The sequence below is a fragment of the Aethalodelphis obliquidens genome, unplaced genomic scaffold, assembly GCF_003676395.1.
Source record: "Aethalodelphis obliquidens isolate GAN/ISIS:26980383/991018 unplaced genomic scaffold, ASM367639v1 scaffold94, whole genome shotgun sequence".
NCBI classification, from domain to species: domain Eukaryota; kingdom Metazoa; phylum Chordata; class Mammalia; order Artiodactyla; family Delphinidae; genus Aethalodelphis; species Aethalodelphis obliquidens.
This window is the reverse complement of record NW_020838038.1, coordinates 1,459,274-1,484,923: the sequence shown is the minus strand read 5'-3', so window position 1 is coordinate 1,484,923 and position 25,650 is coordinate 1,459,274. Positions and strand designations below refer to the sequence as shown.

General features: G+C 45.4%; 1 protein-coding gene across 7 annotated transcripts in view; it reads right to left on the bottom strand.

Moving 5' to 3' along the window:
• Positions 1 to 25,650, bottom strand: part of CTPS2 (CTP synthase 2) — a 109,259-nt gene that overhangs the window by 18,250 nt on the left and 65,359 nt on the right. For 5 of the 7 annotated variants that reach the window (XM_027095728.1, XM_027095732.1, XM_027095727.1 and 2 more), the window contains 3 exons: positions 14,676 to 14,772; positions 3,362 to 3,417; positions 1,287 to 1,383 (listed from right to left, as the gene is read on the bottom strand). In XM_027095728.1, coding sequence (XP_026951529.1) covers positions 1,287 to 1,383; positions 3,362 to 3,417; positions 14,676 to 14,772 — 250 coding nt within the window. Of the gene's footprint in view, positions 1 to 1,286; positions 1,384 to 3,361; positions 3,418 to 12,478; positions 12,566 to 14,675; positions 14,773 to 19,693; positions 19,909 to 25,650 lie in introns of those variants that run through there. The other 2 variants (XR_003430581.1, XM_027095730.1) reach the window with 2 other exon arrangements.

Sequence of the window (25,650 nt, the reverse complement as noted above, 5' to 3'; positions counted from 1 at the left end):
GAGAATTAAAGAGAATAAGTACTTGAACAAAGTAAACAAATAGTCATTTGCATAAGAAATTTCTCTGCCCTCTCACATGCCAGCCTTAAGAGACTTCAACACCAAACAGTGATCCACTCTATAACAATTGTAAATGATGGGCATTTCCATCAGAAGGACTACAGAAAATACATCCTCATATTCTAATTTAAAACTTCAGGCATGGATTGATAATCTTAAGTGGAATGTCCAATGAAAACAAGAAGAACAACAAAATCCCACAGAGGTGGTGGCAGAAGGAGGCTCCGACCTGGTTTAGCTCCAGTCGCGCCAGGGGCTGGCTGGATGGCCCTGGCAGGTTGCTTAACCTCTCTGCACTCGGGTCTCCCTCTCCATAAAGTAGGAATAACATCACCTGCCTTGTAAGTTACATAAGGCACGTAGAGTCCCTAGCAAGGGGTCTGGTGAGAAGCATCTAGTGAGTGCACACTCAATGTCCACTGCTTGCCTTCTTTCTGGGTCCAGGTAACATGCTACAGTGGTCAAAGAAGCCTTTCCCAACTTCAGTACTCCTCCCTGCTCGGGACTTCTGAAGTACCTGAACAGTTGAGAGACAGAAAAGGAAAGGGACAGAGAAAAGGAATTTGAAGTAGAAGAACAGTGACGTGGACTAAAATGGAACAAACAGTAGGAAAGTTAGAAGAAGAGTAAGTAGTTCGGGTTATCTGGAGCCTAAAGTACATAGATTGGAAAAGGTAGGTTCTAGAAAACGATGCTACCATTTTTAGAGCATCCTGAACACACTAAGCATTCAATAACGAGGATGGTTTATCTAACAAATTATTGTCACATGTGCTGCACAGTCAGTCACCAGTAGTGAGGGGGCACTGGGCCATTCTTCCTCAGAGGAGGGAGAAAGCAGAATGCTACTCAACAGTGGGCTGCCTGCCTTTCCCAGAGCGTCTAACCCAGAAGCTGCAACAAGAGACACCCCAGGAAGGGAGCAAGGACGCCAGGAAGCACACTACTGGTAGATCTGGTAGGCTCCGAACACGACATCATTTTATGGCAGGTTCACTCTAATAGGCCCCAAAATGATTAGTATTATAAGCAATCTACTTTTTCATGCACTTTATACTTAGTGCATATTATTTCTATTTAGCTGCATATTTATTTCAAAGGAGAGAGGAAAAGGAGAGCAAATAAAATGGGTCTCAAGTTATATCTTTGTATGCTTACAGTCGACAAAGAGACATTAGCTCACCACAATCACCACAAAAGTTTTCAAAAATGAAGAGCCCACTTACTTGCCAGTTCAATGATCTCCATCCGCTCCCCGTCGACATCCTGACCTACAAAACTTAAGTCATTATGCTCAAGTTGGTTGATCAGGCTAGGATTCACCTGGAAAAACAAGAAATGAAGTGTCTTTGGACAGCAGAGCAATACAGACGTATCAGCTTATGAAAATGTCCTCCACCAACTGGGTGGATTTTCCATTTCGGTGATGCTCTAACTAGGAGTTAATTTCTATTTATATTCAAATCTCAAAGCCTATTTTTAAATTCATGATGAACCTGAGAAATAGTTGGATCACAGCCCTTACATTTGGGAGGCCCACCTTCTACTGTCCAAAGATGAGTTTCAAAAAAAAGCAGGGAAGATGGCGGAAGAGTAAGACGCGGAGATCACCTTCCTCCCCAAAGATGAGTTTCAAAAAGTAGGACTGTGAGACTACAACAAACTAAAAACTTTCTACACAGCGAAGGAAACCATCATCAAAACAAAAAGGCGGGGAATTCCCTGGCGGTCCCGTGCTTAGGACTCCACACTTCCACTGCAGGGGCATGGGTTCAATCTCTGCTTGGGGAACTGAAGTCCCGCAAGCCACGCAGCATGACCAAAACAAACAAACAAACAAAACAAGGCAACCTACTGAATAGGAGAAGTTATTTGCAAATCACGTATCTGATAAGGGGTTAATATCCAAAATATATAAGGAACTCATACACCTCAACACCAAAAAAAAAAAAAAATTAAAAAATGGGTAGAGGATCTGAATGGACCTTTTTCCAAAGAAGACATACAGATGGCCAAAAGGTACATTTAAAGATATTCAACATCACTAATTATCAAGAAAATGTAAATCAAAACCACAATGAGCTATCACCTCATATCTGTGAGAAAGGCTATCATCAAAAATACAAGGAATACCAAATGTGGGAAAGGATGTAGAGAAAAGTCCTACAATGCTGGTGGGACTGTAAATTGGTACAGCCACTAAGGAAAACAGCATGGAGACTCCTCAAAAGGTTAAGAGTAGAACTACCATATGACCTAGCTATTCCACTTCTGGGTACCTATCCAAAGAACGTGAAAACACTAATTCAAAAAGATGTTCACTGCAGCATTATTTACAATAGCCATGATATGGAAACAACGTAAGTGTCCACTGATGGATAAAGAAGATGTGAGATTATATATATATATATATATATATATATATATATATATATATATATAGCAGTTGAACTGTTACTGGTTCACAAGTGGGCAGGTAATCTAAATTGACCCAATCAGGTTTAGGAGAGATGCATGTTGCCTCACTTGCCACTGGCAGCCATCTTACAACTATGAGGGAGACCAGCCTAAGGACAAAGCAGACACACAGAAAAGGGTAGGGCCAAGGGACTCCTAGACAAAGCAAGAGCCTTGATTGTACCATGCCTGGAGCCCGCCAAGCCTCTGGACTACCTGTTACCTGAGATAACAAATTTCCTTATTGCTTAGGCTGGTATCAGTGAATAATGAGCAGGAATTTTGACTCTTCACAGTCAAAAGCAATGTAATTGGTACACCAATTAATCCCTGAACAGACAATTTGCATTTTGGGGAACGTAGGCTTCTCATGCGGCAATCTCAACAATAACTCCTCTTCATCATGCGACACTAAGCTTCATGCTCAATGTAGCTTCCAAGAGGCTCCCAAACCAAGAGTCCATCATGTGATACCCAGAGCCACATCCCTACCCCGAGAGGCATTTGGTTCAGAAGATGCAAGTACCCTTTTCCCAACTCTGCCAAAATAAAGGGCAGGAGGTTCAGGATAAGGATAACAACTTTATCTCGGTCTAAGAGACAGCAGTTAGGGTAACAGAGAGCCCTGAAATGTCCCGTGTGCAGATACTTAAAGATTTTGCCTTTGGAAAGCCAAGACCAGAGTCTCCCCACCCCTACCCGCCTCCTCTGGGAAATCTGACACTTCTCCCCTGAGCCCTATGGACACCAGGCCGGACAGCTTCTCCAGAGGCCCGCTTGTGATCACTGGGGTTCCTCACACTAAGCATCTATATTCCACAGTAATTCAGTGTAACAGCCATACCTCATACCGATGTCTGTGTCTTTCTTCTATAAAAGGAACGTCACCATAAAGTTTCCCTGCAAAGATATGAAAGTGAAATGAATATTGTAGCAATCGGCTTTGGAACCACAACCGTGGCATCTGTGTGGGGGAAATCTCTTTGATCTCCATCCGTCTATCAGAGGCCTAAAAATGAACCAGACTCTAGATAGTAATCTCGATTTTCTTTTCCTATAGGACAGCCATAGCTTCTTTGAAACCCTGAAGCAATTCTCAAGTAAGCCGTCAGCAGTGCACAGAGGGAAGCCCACCATGGACTCCAGCAGAGGCCCTCCTTTCATACGCCTGCCTGCAGAACGGAGAGCCCCAGTGACATCGGCACCATCACCACTGTGCAGATTCACAACGGGGCTCATGTTACAAAAGAAGAAAATGAAACCAAGGGAAGGGAAACGAAACCAAAGGACTTGCCCAAAGCCCCGCCCCGCTGGCCATGCCGTCCTGTCTGGAGCCCAGGCTTCCTCACTCCCGGCCCAACGCATTCTCCACTACACCAGCCGCCTCTTCTTTCGCACGTGTGGTACTGGCCACACTGATTTACACCCCACCTTAAAAATATGACTATCCTTTGACTAAAATTTGACCTCTAAGAATTTACTCCAGAAAACAAAAACGAGGACAGAGATGTAACCACTAAGATGTGACCTGCTGCGTTATTAGCAGGGGACAGTCGGAAACCAGCATCGCCTCAGGAACGGAGGGCTGCTGGCAGGAATGAGAGCACATCTCCACCCACAGTTCTCAACCAGGGGTGTGTGGCAGAGAATCACACGCGCAGCTGCTTAGACAGGCCCGTGTCGCAGCGGGGGCCGCAGCCCAGGGCAGCATCTCGGGCACAGCCTGTCTGGCGATGGACACGGGGGCCAGTGGGACGCCCAGTGACCCCAGTGTGAGGTGGAGAGGAGCGGGGTCTGTCACCAGACACCTCTCAAGAACACAGGGCCCATGGAGCACGTAGAGAAGCAGGATGGCCAAGTGGGTCACAGCACTGGAGCAGGCACAGGGGCCGATGACTATTCCCTCCGCACCGGCTCTCAGCACGCAGACCCCAGGCTCACAGCCAGGGGACGGGAAGACCTGCCGACAGCGCTGGAACACATCGCCGAACCCCAGCAGAATCGGGAGCAGGGCTCGAGTCCACAGGCAGGGGATTGCCAGACTCTCCAAGGTGTCATCAGGCCGCGGAACAGGATGTTTCAACCAAGAGACCGAATGTCTCACATCTCGCTTGAGCTTCTGACTTGGATACAGAAAACTCAAACTGGCTGTATTCTCTATGACTAAGTGTGATCAATTATCATGACTGAACTTCTACTTGCAATCCTGTGCATACAAACTGAGTTCCCTGGTGGCGATGTTAATGACAGTGAGTATTTAGGTATGTGCCTTGGAAGAAAAATGGGCATAGTGGGGGCAGGGAGCTCCTTTGAGAGAACTCCAACATGCCACTGCCAGGGGGTCATTCAAGACAGAGCCCTTTGTACTCAAACTATCGGTTCATAAAAATGAAAGAAAAAACGGAAGATGATAGCACAATAATGCCCAGTTGGAAAAAATGGAAACACTTATACCCTGAAGTTACAAGAAAAAGCAGTTGAAACATCTGGACCTAACTTTGAGAGGATTCTGATTCTCCTCTGACCTCTAACTTTGTCATTGATCTTTTCCTCCTAGAGTCCAAAATGTCTTCTCTCCTTCCTTCATTAGGACAGATGACTAAGCAAATCCAATAACAGAGCCTGCCAATACTAATAGAGATGGTGACAAAAATGGCAAAAACCTCCAAATTAGGATATAAGGAATTATATTGGGGAATTATATCTGAGTCATCGGGACTAGCAGGATATTGCACGAACTTTTGAACCTGCGTGGCTTGTGCCTGCTGCCTGGCTTAAGGCAAACTTTGTGTTTGCTATGAACTCCCAGAAGTGACAGGAAGAGGGGAGGTATAGTGACTCTGGAGCCAGAATGCCTGGCTTTAAATTCCACTACACCATGTAATGGATGTGTGACTTGGGCAAATTACTGCACCTCTCTGCCTCAGCTTCCTCATCTGTAAAATGGGGGTGATGACAGTCTCTACTTCATAGCGTTGTTGTGAGGACTGAATAAATCAAAACATGTGAAACACTTAAAACAGTAAGTAAGCCATGTGACTGGTATTGTTATCTCTAGACTATGAAATCCAAACAGAAAGAATGGAAGCTAGAACATAAGTTGTACAAGATAATAGACAAGATAGGGACCCATCCCCTCAGTTCTTGAGACCAGTGTCTAGCATATAAGCAGGTACTCAATACATATTTGTTTAATGAATGAAGCATATATATGGGGCAGGGGGCGTACGTGGTACACGATGAAACATGTTTTCAGAACTTTGGAAATGTTGTTTTGTGCATTCAAAATCTTTCTTAATCACTGACAAATCTATCAAGAATGAATTTATGAAATTAATCCATTGCCATATCCATGAAAAAAGAAAAAAAATTAAATTTCCATTAAAACTATATGTTGAGAATCAGCTCAGAGTGTTACCAGATGAAAACACCTTAAAATCAAAAACTAAGAATTCTCACTGTAGGGTCGCCCTGGCCCCAGGAATTCTGATTTCGACGCTCTCAGGAGAGTGCCCAGGCACGTGGGTTTTTACAAAGCACCAAGTGACTCCCTGTGCATTCCTCGTCAGTAACCACTGAGCCACAGTATCACTGAACGTGCTGTTGGGGGGACAATCAATGACAAGCGAGATGCTGGATGCAGCTGGACGCAGACTGTATCCAGCTGTGGACTGAAAAGACTAAGGGGTAGATATGCCATGTCGTTAGGAGCGCTTCTCTGGACGGATTTATTGAGCACACGTGCCATGTGGTAAGCCTAGGCACAGGGGACATCCTTAACGATGACAAAGTGACATGGTCTTCCTTCCTGTCCTAGTCTTTTTGGAGACAAAATAAAATGCAACAGAGATTAACTGCACATAAGCTTAATGTTCACTTAAGAAGCACGTAGCAGCAAAGCTTTAGAGAAAGACACCTGATAAGGTCTTAGGACCTACAAAATACTCTCAGTGTAGGCAGCAAGACACCAACAATGCATATAACAACATCGTCGGAAACAAAAACCCTGCCGAATTACACCTTCTCCTTCTCTAATTCGCTACTGGGTAGATTCTGTCTCATATATAATATATGTTTAACCCACTAACGGTCCTGCCAATCCCCACCCTCCTGTTAATAATCCTAGCGTCTGAACCTGAACCTTTCTCTTTCCTTTTCAGAGCAAAAACTTCCCCCACAAAAAGCTATACAAGCTAGAAGGTGGAAACAACCCAAATGTCCGTGGACAGGTGAATGGATAAACGAAAATGGTATATACATGCAATGGAATATTATGCAGCCTTAAAAAGGAAGGAAACCCTGACACATGCTACCATATGGATGAACCTTAAGGACTTTATGCTAAATGAAATGTCAGCCACAACAAGCAAATGCTACATGACTCCACGTATATGAGGCACCCAGAGTCATCAAATTCTTGGTGAGAGAAAGCAGAATGGTGGTTTCCAGGGGCTGGGGGAAGAGGAATCAGGAGTTGTCGTTTAATGGGTAAAATGTCTTAGTTTTGCAAGATGAAAAAGTTCGGGAGATCAGCTGCACAACAATGTGAATATACTTAACACTTCTGAATTGTACACATAGAAATGGTTAAGATCACAAATTTTATGTTATGTGTGTTTTACAACTAAAATTTTAAAAAGTAAAAGGTAAACAGCCCCATTCTTGCCGCCACCACTCCCTCTTCCTCTGACTCCCCCTTTATCTAACACCCCATCCCCACCCTTTGCAACCCAGCTTTCATTCCTGTCATTTTACTGAACAACCCAGCAGATCTGTCCTCAGTGAGGACTGGAGTAACGCCCCCATCCCCCATCTGTGACCTCTGCTCCTCTCTGGACTCCCCTTGCCCCGCCTCCCTGACCTGCGGCCTCCACTGGGGACGGCCGCCCACGCTTACACCCTCCCTTCCTCTCCCACCTTCACTCCCCGGGAAGCCGTCAGCCTTACGCTCCCATTCTACACCTCCCGATCCTTACCTTTCACCGGGCCTCCACATTTCCTATTTCCAGGGGGCCAGAAGAAATCACCCGTAGTGTGCATTAAAGCTAAAATCACTACTTGACGGGCTTCATTACCTCTCTCTCAGAACACCTGCTGTGCTTTTGCACAAATATCTTTTAACTGCTGCACCCGTGTCTTAATTTGACTCACTTTTAAGACTGCCCAGAACCTTGCCCTGTACTAATTAGGTATTATAGGAGCTAGAGCTCTCTTTGTACGTGCAAGGATTTGCTGGTGTTTGTCTAGAGATCCCAAGAGGCTGCCCAGGGTGCAGATTTGTGGTGTATGTGGCTTGCACAGTGTCGGCAGACACACAGTTATTAATTTTTAAATATGTTGCCAACATTTAAGAATCAGAAGATATCTCATAAAACTCTAGATTTCCAGATTCTCTTAAAAATTTAGAAGACTGGCAACAGTGAATCAATCCACAGTCCTTCATGCAACTATCAGCTACAGCAGTTACTCCTTTGATGGGTCAAGTGCTTGTCAATTTGCCCCAGGCCCCACCATTCCCTATGGCCTCTCTAACTCTGAGGCCCACTGTTAACTGCCATTGATTGTTGAGCTCAAGCCATGGCATTTCTCACACTTGGCTGTGTAAGTCGTTCACATTCCCAACCGGGGCCTACTGGCCCAGCTGCTCAGTCCAAGGTTGATACAGGGTCCTTCCTCAAGTCAAGCACCTGATTTCAACTGGCTTTCAGAAGCCAGGGGTGGGCTCTTCACTCCCTGTTCTCCTCCACAAGACACTCCTCCTGAAACCTGCGGAAGCCTGTCTTGGGGCTCTCAGTGCGAGGAGGCTCAGCTCTGGGAGCTGTTTGGGGGTTTCTGTCCCCTCTGATTAAGGTCCAGCCATTTGGCAGAGTGAGGTGGTCAGGAGTTCGGGCTCTGAAATCAGCTCAGTGACTGTCTAACAAGTGACTTTGCCATGCTACGACACCGTTCTCGCGTGCAAAATGCGGCTGGGTCCCAGGGGTGTTGACAGGCATAACTGAAAAGATGCCCATCGTGTCCTAGTGACCGATACTTAGAAAGTGCACGGTCCGGTATCTTTCTCCTTCTCCATCTTCTACTTTTGGATTTTAGCAGATCATTCCTTTAATTTTTAGAAAACATCTCATTTCTTTTAAGTATCTAAACTCCTCCCCTTACCCTAATTTTATTTTTCATGTTCTGCTTTTATCTCAATTTTCTATTACGAAAATTGTTAATTTTCTAGTTTAAAAATGCTAGTCCTTCCCTTTAACTCTGCACTGCAGGGTCACATGCTTTTCCATTGCTTGTATCTCCTTTTATTCCCACCCCCACCCCCCCTTTTAGTATTCTCATCGCATTTTTTTAAACTCTTTTCTTAGATTTTCTGCGTTCTTCTGCTAGACCATATTAGCAGGTTGGGGAGCCAGGAAACCAGAAGGGAGGGGCTTGAGAGAACCTGCAAGACAAAGGGGCTGCCTGCCCCCCACCCTTCGGCTCACCTCTCCTCCCCAGCCACTGGCCCCGTGAGAGCCCATTCTTAACACAGGCCACTAACTGAAGTTTATCCCGAGCTCTGAGAGAATCACAGGTCAATACGATAAACCCTCCCCAGTCACGATCGCAGCGTCGCACTGGAATAGTGCTTTCCTGTGCCAGGTGCTGTTCTAAGGACCCACGTGCATAGCTGATTTAGCCCTCACAAGGCCCCCACAAGGTAGCAGCTCTTCTGATGTCCATTTTCTAGATGCATAACTGAGGGTGAGCAGCTACACAGCCAGCGACTGAGAGCTGGGGATGGGGCGGTGTGACTCCAGGGGCTGGGTTGTAACCACCTCCCGAGTTCCCACAGGTGAAGTGCTCAGGACAGAGCTGGTCCAGTAAGGGGGATATAAATGCTTTAACCCCTTACAATTAAAGGAGCTATGTCCCAGACCTGTGAGCCCCCATATCCACGAATACACTTTGCTGGGAAAGCCCCAGCAAAAGGCAAGAAGCAGCCGGGGAGAGAGGGACCCCCAGTGTGGGCTGTCCACGGGGAGGCTGGCCCACTCCTCTCCCGAGGCCCATCACGCTCCTTTCAAACTCCTGTCTCAGCGCAACATGTTACCGTGGCACAGACCTTCTGGGTCCCTAACTCCCTAGTGATCTCTTTCAAACTGTTTTATAAATCACCTCATTAACCCAGCCAAGGTTTTTTGTGCGGCTGGTTTTTTCCTCAAACTTCCTAACAATCTAATCACACAAGGAACTAGAAGCTGTTTCTGTCTATCAACGCTTGGATAAGAGATAAGAAAGCACAAGCAGTTTTTCTAGCCTGAAAATTTCTTCCCCTTATCCGCCTGTCTTTCAGTTCTTTCAAATGTGAGATTAAACCACTCTGCATTTCCAATGCCTTGAATTTTACCCAGATCCTTAATACGGGGACTCACTCAATACCTTCCTAATTGGCCTCTTGCCTCTGTCCTCTCAAAACAAAAACCTCTTTCTCTTACAGTAAAGCAGAACCAAGCTTTCAGTCAAGTCCTTCTCCTTATTATGAGGAGATGCAGACAAGGTCCCCAAAAGGAACTAAGTCTTTTCCTAAACTATTCAATTTTCACCTGCTGCGTCCAGACAGCTTCGCTGGCCTCCTGCAGCCTAGACTCTGCCACACTCACTAGCAGCTGGCGTCACCCTGAGGAGCTCTTCCCAGCCTCCTCTGCCAGCGGACGTCTGCCAGCATCAACTCACTGTCCCCATGTCGCCTGCCCTGAGGATGAGGGTCACGTCAGAACTCTGATGGGAAATCACCAGGACCTGGTCTCCAGCCGTGCGCACTGCACAGCAGGGGGCTCCTAATTCCTTCCAATACATCATGCTGCATCCGCCGGACCAGGGACCGGACACCCCTGGAGGGCAAAACAGCATCCACTCACCTTTAACGACCCCACGGCCCAGCCCCACCGTGCTCAGGGGCTGGCCCTCTCCCTCCTCTGCTTCCCCGAGTGCAAGGGTGCTGGTTTGGAGGGCAGAGTCACGCGGATTGCATACACAGTTTGGGACTGCTTTAAACTGGGTTTACTCTAGCGTTCCTACCAGCGCACACCCACACCAGACTGCGCAGTATTCAAACACGCTACCTGAATGGTCCCAATAATGTGTTCCTGCCGCTGGTGGCAGTTCGGTTCAAAGACCACACTTGGCACAGACAAAACAGGCTTCTTTTCCTGGATGTCTTAGCAACATACTTGGGACCTGACCAAAAAAATTAAGCCAGGGACCTATAATATTTTGGACACACTATTCAAAAGGCTGTCAGCTGTCCCCTGAATGAGCTCTGAACCTTGCCTGTATTGCTTTGTACTTCAGTATGTTCCCAGCTCTCACACTCAGTTGAGAGCCACAAGCAAAACAATAAAGTTTCTGAAGTCTTAAAACCCTCTCATACCAAAGTTCCTCGGTGCTCTCCCTGGCTCCCCTCTCACCTGAGCCTGACCCCCTCCATCTCTAGCCACACCTCAATCTAGATCTCTCACTCTTCAAAGCACCCCATTTAAGACTTAACTGCTAATGTAAAATAGATAGCTAGTGGGAAGCAGCGGCATAGCACAGGGAGATCAGCTCCGTGCTTTGTGACCACCTAGAGGGGTGGGATAGGGAGGGTGGGAGGGAGGGAGACGCAAGAGGGAGGAGATACGGGGATATATGTATACGTACAGCTGATTCACTTTGTTATACAGCAGAAACTAACACACCATTGTAAAGCAATTATACTCCAATAAAGATGTTTAAAAAAAAAAAAAGACTTAACTGCTTTGTACCATATCCCCCTGCTTTTCAAAAGTCATCTAATGAGTTAATCAACCAAGTAATGGTATCACTGTAAGCAGGCAAGTCCTACCATCTACATTCCCAGATAAAACGTGTGTGGTTTGTAAGCTGAGGTGTAATTTACATGCAGTAAAATATACACATCTGAGGTGTTTGACAAGTTTCACAATCCTGAAATGTGTGTTTAAAGAGTCCCGTTTTGGAGAGTGATCGTAACGGTGGGCTGTGGAGCCAGGGCCACGTGTTCCAGTAGAAGACTAGAAACAATGTGAGAAGAGCAGCCGAGGCCTGTCCCCCGCACCCACCCATGGCGAGCTGTTCCACCTGTGGGCCCCACAGGGTTCCACCTGTGGGCTCAGGTGAACAGTACAAAGGCTGGACCAAACGGCTTCTGAAAGCCGTCTTGGCCTTACTCTGTCACTAAATAGGGTATTTAGGCAGGCAAGTGGACAAGTGGGGAGATGTCCTTGAACGCTCCCCAGGAGGGTAGCAGCCTTGCAGCCTTGGCCTCTTGCTTCAGCCTGTGCTTCTTTTGTTTAGACGGGGTTTCTGTAAGCCGTGGCAACCCCAAGGCAGAACAGGATTCCCCTGTCTTTGTTCAGCTCTGGAACTAAGAATGGTTTTCACATTTTCAGATGGTTAAAAAAAAACAAAAGAAAAAGAATGTTTCATGATGCATGAAAATTACATGAAATTCACATTTCAGTGTCCATAAATAAAGGTTCATTGGAACACAGCCATGCTCCTTCACTTGCATATTTGCCTGTTGCTGCTTTCACGCTACAACACAGAGTCGAGTAGTTGCATCAGAGACCATATGGCTCCAAAACTGAAAATATTTACTATCTGGCCCCTTACAGAAAAAGCTTACCAACCCTTGCTTTAGACCATCTAGGTAAGAGACTCTGGGCTGGTACACCTCTCTCTTCCCATATTAAGTGCTGGTGGAGACTTCAGACATGGGTGGTATACAAACAAGTAAACCAACATCTGGAAAGGGGAAATTTCCACTTTGTAGAAATGAAAACAAATGCAAATTAAAGTACAATAATACAAGGCCCTTTTTGTTCTTGTTAATAGAAAAAGAAGAAAAATAATAAAAATATTAGCAAAAAGACTAGAGAAAGCAAGGACACGACACTACAGTTAACATCATTATGAACTGGTTCACCTTTTCTTTCAAACAATCCAGCAGAATTATCAGTTGTAAAAGTGTTCATACCCTTTGACATAATAGTCTGACTCCTGGAAATCTATCCTAAAGAAACAATCAAAAGAACAAAAGAACACTGGGTCAAAATGTTCACATCAGCATTTTTCTAACAAAATGACAGAAACAACCTGAAATGCTTAGCAAATGGAAATGAATCAGTATATTATGGTTCCTTAACTCAATTAAATATATGTCCAAATAATAGACATGAAGACTAAATACATGAAAAAGTTTGCTACTATAACAGACTATATAAAAACTAAGGATGATAGGGACTTCCCTGGTGGACCCGTGGTTAAGACTCCACACTTCCACTGCAGGGGGCCCGGGGTTCAATCCCCGGTCGGGAAACTAAGATCCTGCATGCCACGTGGTGTGGCAAAAAAAAAAAAAAAAACAACTAAGGTTGATAGATAAAGTTTAGAAAAGACCATGAAAACTTAAAAAGAAAAAGTTTAGAAAAACAAGGAATGGAGTACTGACACATGCTATAATGTACACATACGTTTAAATATTATGCTAAATGAAAGAAGCCAAACACAAATGCCAGAGATCATACCATTCTATCTATATGAAATATCCAGAAAAGGCAAAACTATAGATTAAGGTAATGGGCTCAGGGCTGGAGGGGGTGGTGGTGATACCTAAAGGGAACAGGGTTTCTTTTTGAGGTGATAAAAATGTTCAAAATTTGACTGTGGTGATGGTTGCATAACTCTGTGAGTTGTACACTTTTAACAGATGAATTGTATGGTATGTAAATGACATCTTAATAGAGCCGTTTAAAATTTTTTTTCAAGGCAGGCAAAAGATGTTAATTAAGCAACAAACTTTGGTGTTATGTTTAAGATTCATAAAAATCATCGATGCTACTTTCAGGTCTACTGTAAAGAAAAACAAATCCTAAATCAGTCTTATTTCCATCAAGACAGGTAAAAATTTTAAATATATTGAACACAATGCTCTTTTTAAAAGGCTTAGTACGATTATAACTGAATCTTTTCCAGTAGATAACAATTTTAAAAGATGAAATTTCTCACTAACCATTTTTGCCTCTTAGACCACTATTTGAACAAAGTTTCAAAGTATTTAGAAACATCTGAAAGCCAAAGAATTGCTGCTAATACCCACAAAGAGAAAAAAATCTTATATTCTTAAAGAAAAAAGTCACTTAAAGAACACTGGCTTCTCACCCAGAGAGAGTAGGGAAATATGTGCACTTTAAAACTTTTCCTTTTTAAATTTCCTTCTTGCTAGGAAGCTTTATATTCCTTAGAAGCTGTTTATCAGCCTTAAAGGAGAACCTCATATTTCTAGTCTTATTCTTCTTTGAGTGAAGAAGGCATTTTTCTAAGGTATTCTTATAACTTCACAGGAATGATGCTGGACGCCCGAGATACCTGGGTTCCCTCCTGTGCATCCGGGACGGGCGGGGTGGGGGGTGGAGGGGGGAAGGTGAGCAGCGCAGGCATCTGTCCCGGCCACTGCTGTACTATCTCCAGAATCGAGCACAGTGCATATGGCGCAGAGCAGGCACTGAGATACATTTATCAAATTGAATTAAGGGTTTTGGGGTTACATTAAGTTATTCTCATATCATATGTTAAGCTATGGAAAAAAGTTCCACAGAAATTAGAATAACCTTATCGGGACTAGAAGATCAGCAAGTATCAGACAGTGAAGCATGTCATATTTTCCTTACCCCATGCTGGAGCCACTCGGGGAACAGAGAAATAGACTTCTGAGACATAACTGGCCCCCTTCTCAAGAAGTTCAAAAATTAGCGGCTCAAAGCAGTCAGACATGAAACAGTTAAACAGGGAGCTGGTTTCGATGCAGTGGAGAAAACAGTGGATTGGAAAGAACTGAGCTGGAATCAGGGCTGTCCTGGTACAGGGTCAACCCCAGGAGCATCGGGAAAGCACAAAGCAGCCCACTGGCCAGGGTGTGGTGGAGGGCAAATGAGAAGGGGCATCCATGTGTGTTCTACCAACTCTTTCAGGGAGAGGAATGGGGAAGCAGGAGGACCAGCGAGTGCAGAGGCAGGGAAGGGGCGACAGGGGCGGGACGGGAGAGCTCCAGGAGGGCTGTGGCCAGGCACGGCCATGTAAATGATGCCTGCCATGTTATAAAACAAATGATCTGAGAAACTTACTTAATATTGAATTTTCAGTTTTGAAAACAGTTCTTCTTATTCCCAGCCTCATCGTTCCTCCCAAATTGCCAGGGTTGTGTTCCGGCATATCAATCACCTTAGAAAACAAAACAAGTCCGGTTTTGCCATCTTGTAAAAACGTAATTTCCCACATTTCAAGCTTTACTTTTAGGGGATGCTCACTGGGTAAGGATGGTCCTTAAACAAGAAAATCCGATCGTTCCTTCCAACCTTCCCATTCAAACACGGTCATGCTTTTATACACTCCTCACAGTATGCTGCCTTTTCATCTCTGCTTCTCATCTTTCATTCAAATCACAGGTAAAAAACTTCTCAGGAGCATCTTTATAAGCTCCCTCCTGTCATTAGTCAAAGTGTCAGTTCCAGGCGATGTTCACACTTCACCTTCTGGGACCTTCCGCTTTGGTCTTCACGTCCCTTATAATAACAACCCTCTCCCACCGCCCACTCCACTCCCTAAACATTTTCCATAAGCAAATCTGTCCATTTTGGAAAAGGATACCAGAAGTACAGTGGTCCCTCAATATCCAGGGGGACACGTTCCAGGACCCCTCTGGATAACAAAATCCTTGGACGCTCCAATCCCTTATATAAAGTGGCATAATACAGTCAGCTGTCGGTATCTGCGGATGCCGAACCCATGGATACGGAGAGCCAACTGAACTTATTTGCAGAAAATCATTTAGAAGGATTCTTCTTTTTTTTTTTTTTTGGCTATGCCATGCGGCATGCAGGATCTTAGTTCCCCAACCAGGAATCGAACGTGTGTCCCCTGCAGTGGAAGCATGGAGTCTTTAACCACTGGACCACCAGGGAAGCCCCCTAGAAGGGTTACTCTTATTAAAAAAATTAAAGAAAAAAAATATATATATAATCCATTCTACCACATTCCATAGGTAGAAACCTAAGTGCCACCCTGGATCTCTCCCTCTCCCTCATCTCCAATGTGTCAAGTCCTATCCACTTACCGGCTCTAGACTTCCTGCATCCATCCACAGCTCCCACCACCACCCAAACCACAGCCCCTCACCTGGACTGCGGCCAGAGCTCACCAACTAGACATGCCCCACATTCACATGTCCCCCCAACCCTGCGCACTGCAGGCAGAGCGGTCGTGGTGTTTCTCCTGCTTGAAATCCTTGACTGCCTGGTACTGGCCCAACCTAGCCCTCAGCCTCACTTCCCGTGACTTTCCCCTCCTACCCTGAGCTCTGGTCGCTGAGCCTTCCTTCAGCTCCTCAAGTGCATCTTCCTTCCTCCCACCATGGAGACTTTGAACATCTCCCACTCCCCTACCCTCTTTTCCTAAATTAATCCATCCCTAACCTTAAGATCTTAGCTCAACTACCCGATATGAGCTTCCGCAGGAGTTGATATTAGCAGGCGCCATACCCTAGTCAGGGTCCTCTATCAACATGCTCCCCGTCACCGTGCTCCCCTCCGTTTGTGTGTAGAGTGCTTTGTGCGCTAGACTGTGAATCGCTAAGAGCTGGGGCACTTTTTGCTTTCACCATCGCATTCCCAGCCCCTAGCACACATGGAACTGGCATCTGGTATGCACTGAACGAATGCAGGGATGATTGAATGAACTCAGACCAAATAATTTCAGATTTATCTTTAGGATTAACTCACAGAAATGCAGACACGTGATTTTTATGAAAAGTCTGTTCTTGTTAGCCAATGGTCTATTTTCGCAATTCTGTTCACTACAATCTCATGGTTTTATTTCATCTTTAAGCTGGTAGAACAGACTACAGTTGGGTGAGTTAACCTGTTCTAATGGAATTGCTCAAGTTTCCTCTCATAAAACCTTCCTCTCCTTGTTTTTTCTATACCCTAACTGCCACATGTTGCTCTCAGGAATCCTTGACAACTAGAATTTTCCAAGAACTTGTATGATCTTATCAGTGCTCCAGAAGAACTTTCTGAGCCGTTTGAACCCTGTGGCCCGGGTACACTCTAAGAGTCACTGAGAGGAAGGGGTGGAGAAAAAACTTGACTACACCCCTTGGCAGATGGAGCGCTTGGTTCTGAAGTGCTTTTGGCCTTGGCGTGTCTTTCCTATCTTCTTGGGTCGGCTAATTACGGCTAGATCAAGTATTACAGGAGTGAGGTGAGGAGAGGGCATCAGCTTCCAGTTCAGAAAACTGAGCTGTTTAGCTTTCAGCCCCTTGGGTATTTTCTAGGAAAGGACAGATAAGACTACATTACCTGCCACAGACTCGTAAGAAGTCCTAGGTTGATTCACAGCTACAATTTCCGCTTCAGCTGAAGACAACCTGAACCCTTTAGGAAGACCACAGCAATAAACTCCCCTGGTTTCTTCTTATAAGTGTACTGTAATGCTTTAAGTCAGCCTTACTTCCGGCACTGGGTTTCTCCACTCAGGAAGAGTCTTTTAATGTAGTTTGTTCAGTTATTGGCATGTTTGGAATTCAAGGAATGTTCTGGTATAAGCCACTGAAAATGGAGTCAAATGACCCAACGAAGAACAGGAATCCTCCCTTACTGCTTACTTGGGTTGAATCTGACAAACAGAAGGCCAGAAAATATTTCCAAAAGAAATATTTCCAAAAGCGAAATGCAGTGGGCACAGGGCTGCCTAAGGGTCTTAAACACTCCTCCAACATAGAGGGAAGTCTGGAAATTCCTGAAAGAGCAATATGAGAACATTGTTTAGAAACATGAACTATCAGGAGAAACAGCTATAAGAGTTGAGTGTGGTAGACAGGAGGTGAGGATTACTGAATTTTTTCATTATAGGCTTTTTGGAATTGTTGGGTTTTTTTTTTTTTTTTGAAATTGTTGAACACTTAATTACTTTAATGAAAATACAAATTGAAGGCCCAAATAGTGAAATATATTGTATAGGCCTTCCACTAGGGTATTAGTTCACATTATCCCTGCTGTTTTCAAAAGCAATATATCAGACCTTCTGCTGATATGATAGCACAGAAAGAAATCCCAAGGTGTAACGGCCACGGTGACCCTCCGATTAAAATACGCTCCCATAGAAACCACTGGAGAGGCAAAGAAAACGGTAGACAAAAGATGGGGGAGCAGATGGAAGTAGCTTTCCAACTCTAAATGATGCCCTGAACAGCAGTGAAAGGAGAAAAGCAGAGCAAGAACTGACAGGCGGCTTCATCCGGGGATGCCCATCACACACTCAGTGGAAGGATGTCCAGGCCAGGAAGACCTTCAACATGGCAGAAGAGTAAGATGTGGAGATCACCTTCCTCCCCACAGATACATCAGAAATACATCTACACGTGGAACAACCCCTACAGAACACCTACTGAACGCTGGCAGAAGACCTCAGACCTCCCAAAAGGCAAGAAACTCCCCCACGTACCTGGGCAGGGCAAAAGAAAAAAGAAAAAACAGAGACAAAAGGATAGGGACGGGACCTGCACCAGTGGGAGGGAGCTGTGAAGGAGAAAAGGTTTCCACACACTAGGAAGCCCCTTCACTGGCAGAAACGGCGGGTGGCCGGGGGGAAGCTTGGGAGCCGCGGAGGAGAGCACAGCAACAGGGGTGCGGAGGCCAAAGCGGAGAGATTCCCGCACAGAGGAACCATGCCGACCGGCACTCACCAGCCCAAGAGGTTTGTCTGCTCCCCCGCCGGGGCGGGCGGGGGCTGGGAACTGAGGCTCCGGCTTCAGTCGGAGCGCAGGGAGAGGACTGGGGTGGCGGCGTGAACACAGCCTGAAGGGGGGTAGTGCGCCACGGCTGGCCGGGAGGGAGTCCGGGGAAAAGTCTGGAGCTGCCGAAGAGGCAAGAGACGATTGTTTCTGGGGGCGCAAGGACCCTCTCTGAATCCCCTCGATTCAGAGCACCGCCTAAACGAGCTCAAGAGACAGGTGCAAGCCGCGTCTATCAGCGCAGACACCAAGAGACGGGCATGAGACGCTAAGGCTGCTGCTGCCGCCACCAAGAAGCCTGTGAACAAGCACAGGTCACTGTCCACACCTCCCCTCCCAGAAGCCTGTGCAGCCCGCCACTGCCAGGGTCCCGTGATCCAGGGACAACTTCCCCGGGAGAACACATGGCGGCCTCGGGCTGGTGCAACGTTCTGCTGGCCTCTGCCGCCGCAGGCTCGCCCCGCATCGTGCCCCGCCCTCCCCCCCGGCCTGAGTGAGCCAGAGCCCCCGAAGCAGCTGCTCCTTTAACCCCGTCCTGTGGAGAAAAGGGAACCCTCTTGCACTGTAGGTGGGAATGTAAATTGATACAGCCACTGTGGAGAACAGTATGGAGGTTCCTTAAAAAACTAAAAATAGAACTACCATACGACCCAGCAATCCCACTACTGGGCATATACCCTGAGAAAACCGTCATTCAAAAACAGTCATGTACCAAAATGTTCATGGCAGCTCTATTTACAATAGCCAGGACGTGAAAGCAACCTAAGTGTCCATCAACAGATGAATGGATAAAGAAGATGTGGCACATATATACAATGGAATATTACTTAGCCATAAAAAGAAACGAAATTGAGATATTTGTAGTGAGATGGATGGACCTAGAGTCTGTCATACAGAGTGAAGTAAGTCAGAAAGAGAAAAACAAATACCGTATGCTAACACATATATATGGAATCTAAGAAAAAAAAACGGTTCTGAGGAACCTATGGGCGGGACAGGAATAAAGACGCAGACCTACTAGAGAATGGACTTGAGGACACGGGGAGGGGGAAGGGTAAGCTGGGACCAAGTGAGACAGTCGCATGGACATATATACACTCCCAAATGTAAAATCCATAGCTAGTGGGAAGCAGCTGCATAGCACAGAGAAATCAGCTCAGTGCTTTGTGACCACCTTGAGGGGTGGGATAGGGAGGGTGGGAGGGAGACGCAAGAGGGAGGCGCTAAGGGGATATATGTATATGTAGAGCCGATCCAGTTTGTTATACAGCAGAAACTAACACACCGTTGTAAAGCAATTATACTCCATTAAAGATGTTAAAAAAAAAAGAACGTCCAGGCCAGGCTCCAGCTGGGAGAACAGAAACACTCCAGAAGGGGGACGGCTGGGGAAGGCAGAGAACACAGGGTACTTCTGGTCAAACCTGGCCAAACCAGTTGCCTGCAGAGTTCTCAGGCTGTCCTACCAGCTCTAAAGATGACAGTATGACTGCCTCTCGGGTTACAACCTGATTGAGCAACAAAATTAAGGAAACGTCTTCGTTCCTGGCATTCCTTCCGCAAAAAGCCTGAGAGATAGGAGAACATCATAGCTTTAAAACATATCGTTTATCATTACTGGGGTGGTTAAAGAACTTCAGATATGCTTTAGCTTTAATCCCAACATTTTCAAAATACCCTAGATTTTGCATCTAAGAGGAAAATGCCTCTTCCATTGCAAAAGGGTCGCCTCGGCCCATTCTGAGTTTGCCTAAAAACAAGCTGTCATCTGATCCCCACTACAGAGCTGTCGTTTCTTGGAACCGAGCCATGGCACAGAAGAAAAATAAAAAAGGATCAATAAGTAACGAATATTGGTGCTGATAAAGCTTTAGGAGATGTAAATGTACCATGTAAGGATAAACACGGCCCTAATTAACCTTTAGCAAAGTTTCTGCAGCCCATGATAAAAGTGTAATGGGTTCAAGACTTCAGGAGTCCTGGGTGCCTTAAACAACAAAGTCTAGGGAAGTTAGGTTCTCTTATCAAAGATGAAATTCCCCCCTCCTTTTTTTTTTGGCCACGGAGCCGGCTTGCAGGATCTTAGTTCCCCGATCAGGGAACTAAGCCTGGGCCTCGGCAGTGAAAGTGCGGAGTCCTAACCATTAGACTGCCAAGGAATTTCCAAAGATGAAATCCCTAAATGGCAGTGTGGGAAAGAGTGCAAGCCTTCTGACCTACCTGACAGAACCCTGGTAAGGCCAGCTTCTGTCCAGTCCCTTGCCTTTGGACATTTCATCTGGGGACACTAGAGGAGCCTACCTCCCAGCAGACCATCTTCAGTAGCTGGGCAGCTACAGCAGTCTCCATCGTTGCAGACCAAATCTAAACCCTTCCATGTGGCACGCAGGTTCCACCTCATTCAGGAACCGTCTATGCTCTCCCCACATATTCTGACCCGTGGTTTCTACCTCTGCTCCCCTCCCCTCGACGCCACTACATACATACCGCCTCTTCACTACTTTCCCTGAGATGGCTTCGCCCCACCATCCCACGTGGGCTTGCGCTTTAGGGGCACCCTCCAGTTCTCCTCACCGTGCCATACTTAATACCAGTGTTATGCTCACCCTACCAAACAAATGACCTACACAGTGTTAATTCCTTTCCAATAAGCGGTAGGCTGAATAACAGCCCCCCCCAAAGATGTCCAAGTCCTAGTCCCCAGAAACCGTGAATATGCTGCCTTCCGTGTCAGCCTGATTAGATTAAGCCTCTTGAGATGGTAAACTTATCTGGGGGTTATCAGGGTGGGCCCAACGCAACCACAGGGTCCTCATAAGAAGCAGCAGGAGGGTCAGAATCAGAGATGGAAATGTGACAACGAAGCAGAGGTCAGAGAGAGAAGCAGAGAGAGAGACTGGAAGAGGCCACATGGCTGGCTTTAAAGATGGAGGAAAGGGCCATGAGCAGGCCGTCTCTAGAAGCTGGAAAAGGCAAAGAAATAGATTCTCCCCTAGAGCCTCCAGAAGAAATGCTTCTGAGCTCCAGACCTGTAAAAAACTAAATTTGTCACTAAGTTGGTGGTAATTTGTTACAGCAGCAATAGGAAACTAATACAGTCCTTTAACGTATACAAGTTTAACCTCCTCCATCATTTCGTATATGCATCTCCTCTCAGAAACTAAAGTGTGGGCTCCTCACGCACAAGGACTAGATCTTCTTCTCTAGCACCATCGGAGTTCAGCACGATGGCAGGTTTGGATCAAGCGTTCCATCATTAAATCTCCCTGGATTTTAATCAAAAACTAACAGAGGAGACCCAGGGACTGGTCGGTGGGCCTACAAGAAGTAGAGGGTCTCTGAGACCAAGTCGCAGACAGAAGGGGAGAGGGGCAGTTGCCTGCTCTGAGGCCAAGGTACGCTGTGTCCAAGCTCACCTCTCACCTGATACAGGGCCGGTACCTCTCTTCAGCATCAGGGCAGCGTGAGGATGGAATCTACAATGGTGAAAGCATTAAGCAGTCCTAGAAATATGTAGATATTTTCTAGTTTGTTTGTTTGTTTTTGCGGTACGCGGGCCTCTCACTGTTGTGGCCTCTCCCGTTGCGGAGCACAGGCTCTGGACGTGCAGGCTCAGCAGCCATGGCTCACGGGCCCAGCTGCTCCGCGGCATGTGGGATCTTCCCGGACCGTGACACGAACCCGTGTCCCCTGCATCGGCAGGCGGACTCTCAACCATTGCGCCACCAGGGAAGCCCCTCTAATTTTTTTAACTTGTTTTTTTCCAGCAGTAAAATAAGGTCTATATTGCTTCCACTAGGAAAAGAACATTCTTATACCTTCAGGTGTGATCATGACACTTAAGTCCTGCCTCTGAGCCTCACACTAACATTGACCAGCTCTCCTCACAGAAGCCCTACTCCTGAGACGGGGCAGGTGGCATGGTGGCTGACGGTGCAGGCTGGCTCTGGACTTGAATCCCAGCTCTGCCAGTCCCCAGTGACGTGACCTTGAATGCGTCCTTGACTGTCTCTGTAGACTGGAGGTAACAGCGGCATCCACTTCACACGGGTACTGTGGAATTTCTGGAGCTAACGGGTCGGGTAGCGGGGGCAGCACACAGCCCATGGGAAAAAGCAGCCCTCGATAGTCCCAGGCTCTGATAAAGAGGCCTCTGCGAACTCTGGCACCCAGGGCAGAGGCTGGAAGCGAAAGGTGAACTCTGTCATGGGCGGGGGGGGGGGGGGGGGCTCCCTTTTAGGGACAGCTGCTCTTTAATAGTCACGGTCTCTCCCAAACCTCAGCATCAAAGACAACACGAGCCCACAGACAGCATTTTACACCCATTTTGCTTCGCAGGGCCTGGCTGCTGACACTACCCTCTTCCCGAGGTGCTTTTTGAGGCACTGCTGCTGTGGCCTTTGAGCACAGTAACCCGGCCACGGAGACCTGTGGTACCCCAAGCTTGTAAAATAAGTTACTCTTGGCTTTCCCAGGAAAAACTGCAGTCTGTCCAAAGATCAAGCAATTGAACGGTGAGGTGAAATAACCTTTGCCTCTCCATTTTTCCATTACCCATCTTGTGCCTGTCATGTTTTCCCCCTTCTCTGGTTTCAAAATGCACTCTTTTGAACACACCCTATATTTATCGCCCATCTCCACATATTTTTAGTTAATGTTTCATGAGAGTATCTATTGGTGGATTTCACGTTTCCCACTGCAGGTTTACCCTCACGCTTGAGTCCACAGGTAAAGAGAAAAATAAGAGGCGAGAGATGTGACTTGCAGAGGTGAGCAAGTGAAAACATAAGAGGACCAACGGGGTGTTTTTCCCGTTCTGTCAGCGTTTACCACAAGCCTAAGTTCTGACAACAAGCAGCACTGGGCCTGTTTTAATCAGAGGTCTTCCCTTGAAACTAGAGATTTGTAGCCTAAAAGACTGTTAACCAATACTGTTCCAAATGTTTTTCTTAGGGTTCATTTTATATACACACATGCTCACACACACGTGTGTTCATATATACATTTCATGTGTTGTATACAACATATATTATCTCATACAATATATACTTGTTAAAATCATATAGTTATATATTATATTGTTATTAAGATCACATACAGTTATTAAAATCATTTCTTCAGTAGACTCAAGAAATAAAACAACTACCATGTTGATTTTAGCTCACAAGCGGTAATTTGAGAGAACAGATAATTTAAGATGCTATTTCAACAACTGGGGAGATGTGAGTACGGGCTGTGATCATGGCATTGTGGTTGTGTAAGAGAATGTCCTTGTCCTTACAAGATAAGATGCTGAGTTATTTAGGGGGTTAGTGTCTGGATGTCTGTAACTGATTCTCAAATGGTTGGGGTTGGGGGGGTCATCCATAGAAAGAGAAAGCAAATGTGGAAATGTTACCGATTAGTGAATCTGGGCAAAAGGTGGGTTGGTATTCATTGACTCTTCCTGCAAATTTTCTGTAGATTTGAAATTTTTTTAAAAAGATGCTGGCGGAAAAAGATATTTTCATGACTGTTCAACAAAAGCCTCCTTCCTCCCAGGTAAGACAGAGCATAAGTATAAAAACCCGAGAAATTCTCTAAAATCTTGATTAAAATACATTGCCAAAATCAGAACATTTTTGTGTAAATCTTACAGCTAAAAGCAAAATGCCTATCTTTACTCTAAGAAGTGAGTTAATACATAGTCAGTACTGATGCATACCAATGTCAAATAATCTGCAATAAAAGCAAGAATAACATACACAAGACAGCTAAGGTGCATGGACTGATCAGGACTCAGGACTGGTGGCAGCTTTTAAGGAACTCTATATATAAGATTTCACATTTGTTCTCCAAGGTAAATAAGGCCTTCGAATTTTAGAACTGAAAAGCCTCAGAGAGAAATACAGTCCAATACTTTAATCCTGAATTTGTCTGCAATATAACAAAGGGCCATAGAAAACTAAATATAGAAAAGGTCCATAAAAAGTGTGGACATATACAAGTATTTAAAAGCTGATAAGTGCTTTTAAAGTTGATCTGGAACCCCCTTTTGTGAGTTACAATCAGTATCGGATCAATGTTCCCAGGAAATGTCCTAATTCTTTCATAGAACTCTTTCTAAGAGAAATAAATTTAGTCTCCAATTTTAAATCCTGGCAGTTTCAAAAGTTTGAAGTAATTCCAATTGAATAAAAGTAAGTCAAGGGTTTTCACGAGTTTTTAGAATGATTAACAAAATAGATTTGGCAAGGAAAAGAAATAAAAAGCACATATGCGAACAACAAATAATGAAAAAGTTGAAAAATGACCATGCTATTTGGCAATCTTGCTTTGCCAAATGAAACCACAAATTATTGTGTATCTTCCCCCGACTTCTTAAACCTGCTTCTCAATGATATTTTATTCATTCATTCAGTTATTCAAAAATTTAACCACCTAGGGACTTCCCTGGTGGCACAGTAGTTAAGAATCCACCTGCCAATGCAGGGGACACGGGTTCGAGCCCTGGTCTGGGAAGATCCCACATGCCGCAGAGCGACCAAGCCCGTGCGCCACAAGTACTGAGCCAGCACTCTAGACCCCACGAGCCACAACTACTAAGCCCGCACGCCACACCTACTGAAGCCCGTGCACCTAGAGCCCATGTTCCGCAACAAGAGAAGCCACCGCAATGAGAAGACTGCGCACCGCAACGAAGAGTAGCCCCCGCTCACCACAGCTAGAGAAAAGCCCACGCGCAGCAACTAAGACCCAACACAGCCAAATTATTTATTTATTTATTTATTTTAAAAAAGTGGATGTTTATTAAAAAAAAATTTAACTACCTTATATGTACAAAACATCAGAGGGACTTCAAAGGCTACAAGGCAATTCTTTAAACTACGTAGTATTTGATTATCTATTTCAGCATTTTTTTCTTGATGTGCAGAAAATTATTTCTTTCAAGCCTAAATATGCAACTAAATTGAAAAACAACAACCCTCCATATTTGAGCTTTCTGAAATGTGAACAGTGAGCAAATATCCTAGTTCCACATTGTAGGGAAAATGTAATCTAAGGGGTAAAGAATCCAAGCTTATACTTGGGACTCTGAACCATTAAGCAACTGTTGAGGTGGCCCTTTATTGGATCTTGCCCTTAATTATGAAGCTCATGCAGTCTTAGGCTTGGGTTTCAAAAACCATTAATAATTACCCTTAAATGGCAAACAAAAGGAAAATTTCATCATCAGGGTGGTGTAGGTGTAAAGACTATAAAAGTCGCAGGATCCTGCTCAGCTTCTCACACTCCTATTTGATTCTTCCAGCTGCCTCACTGCTGGACGA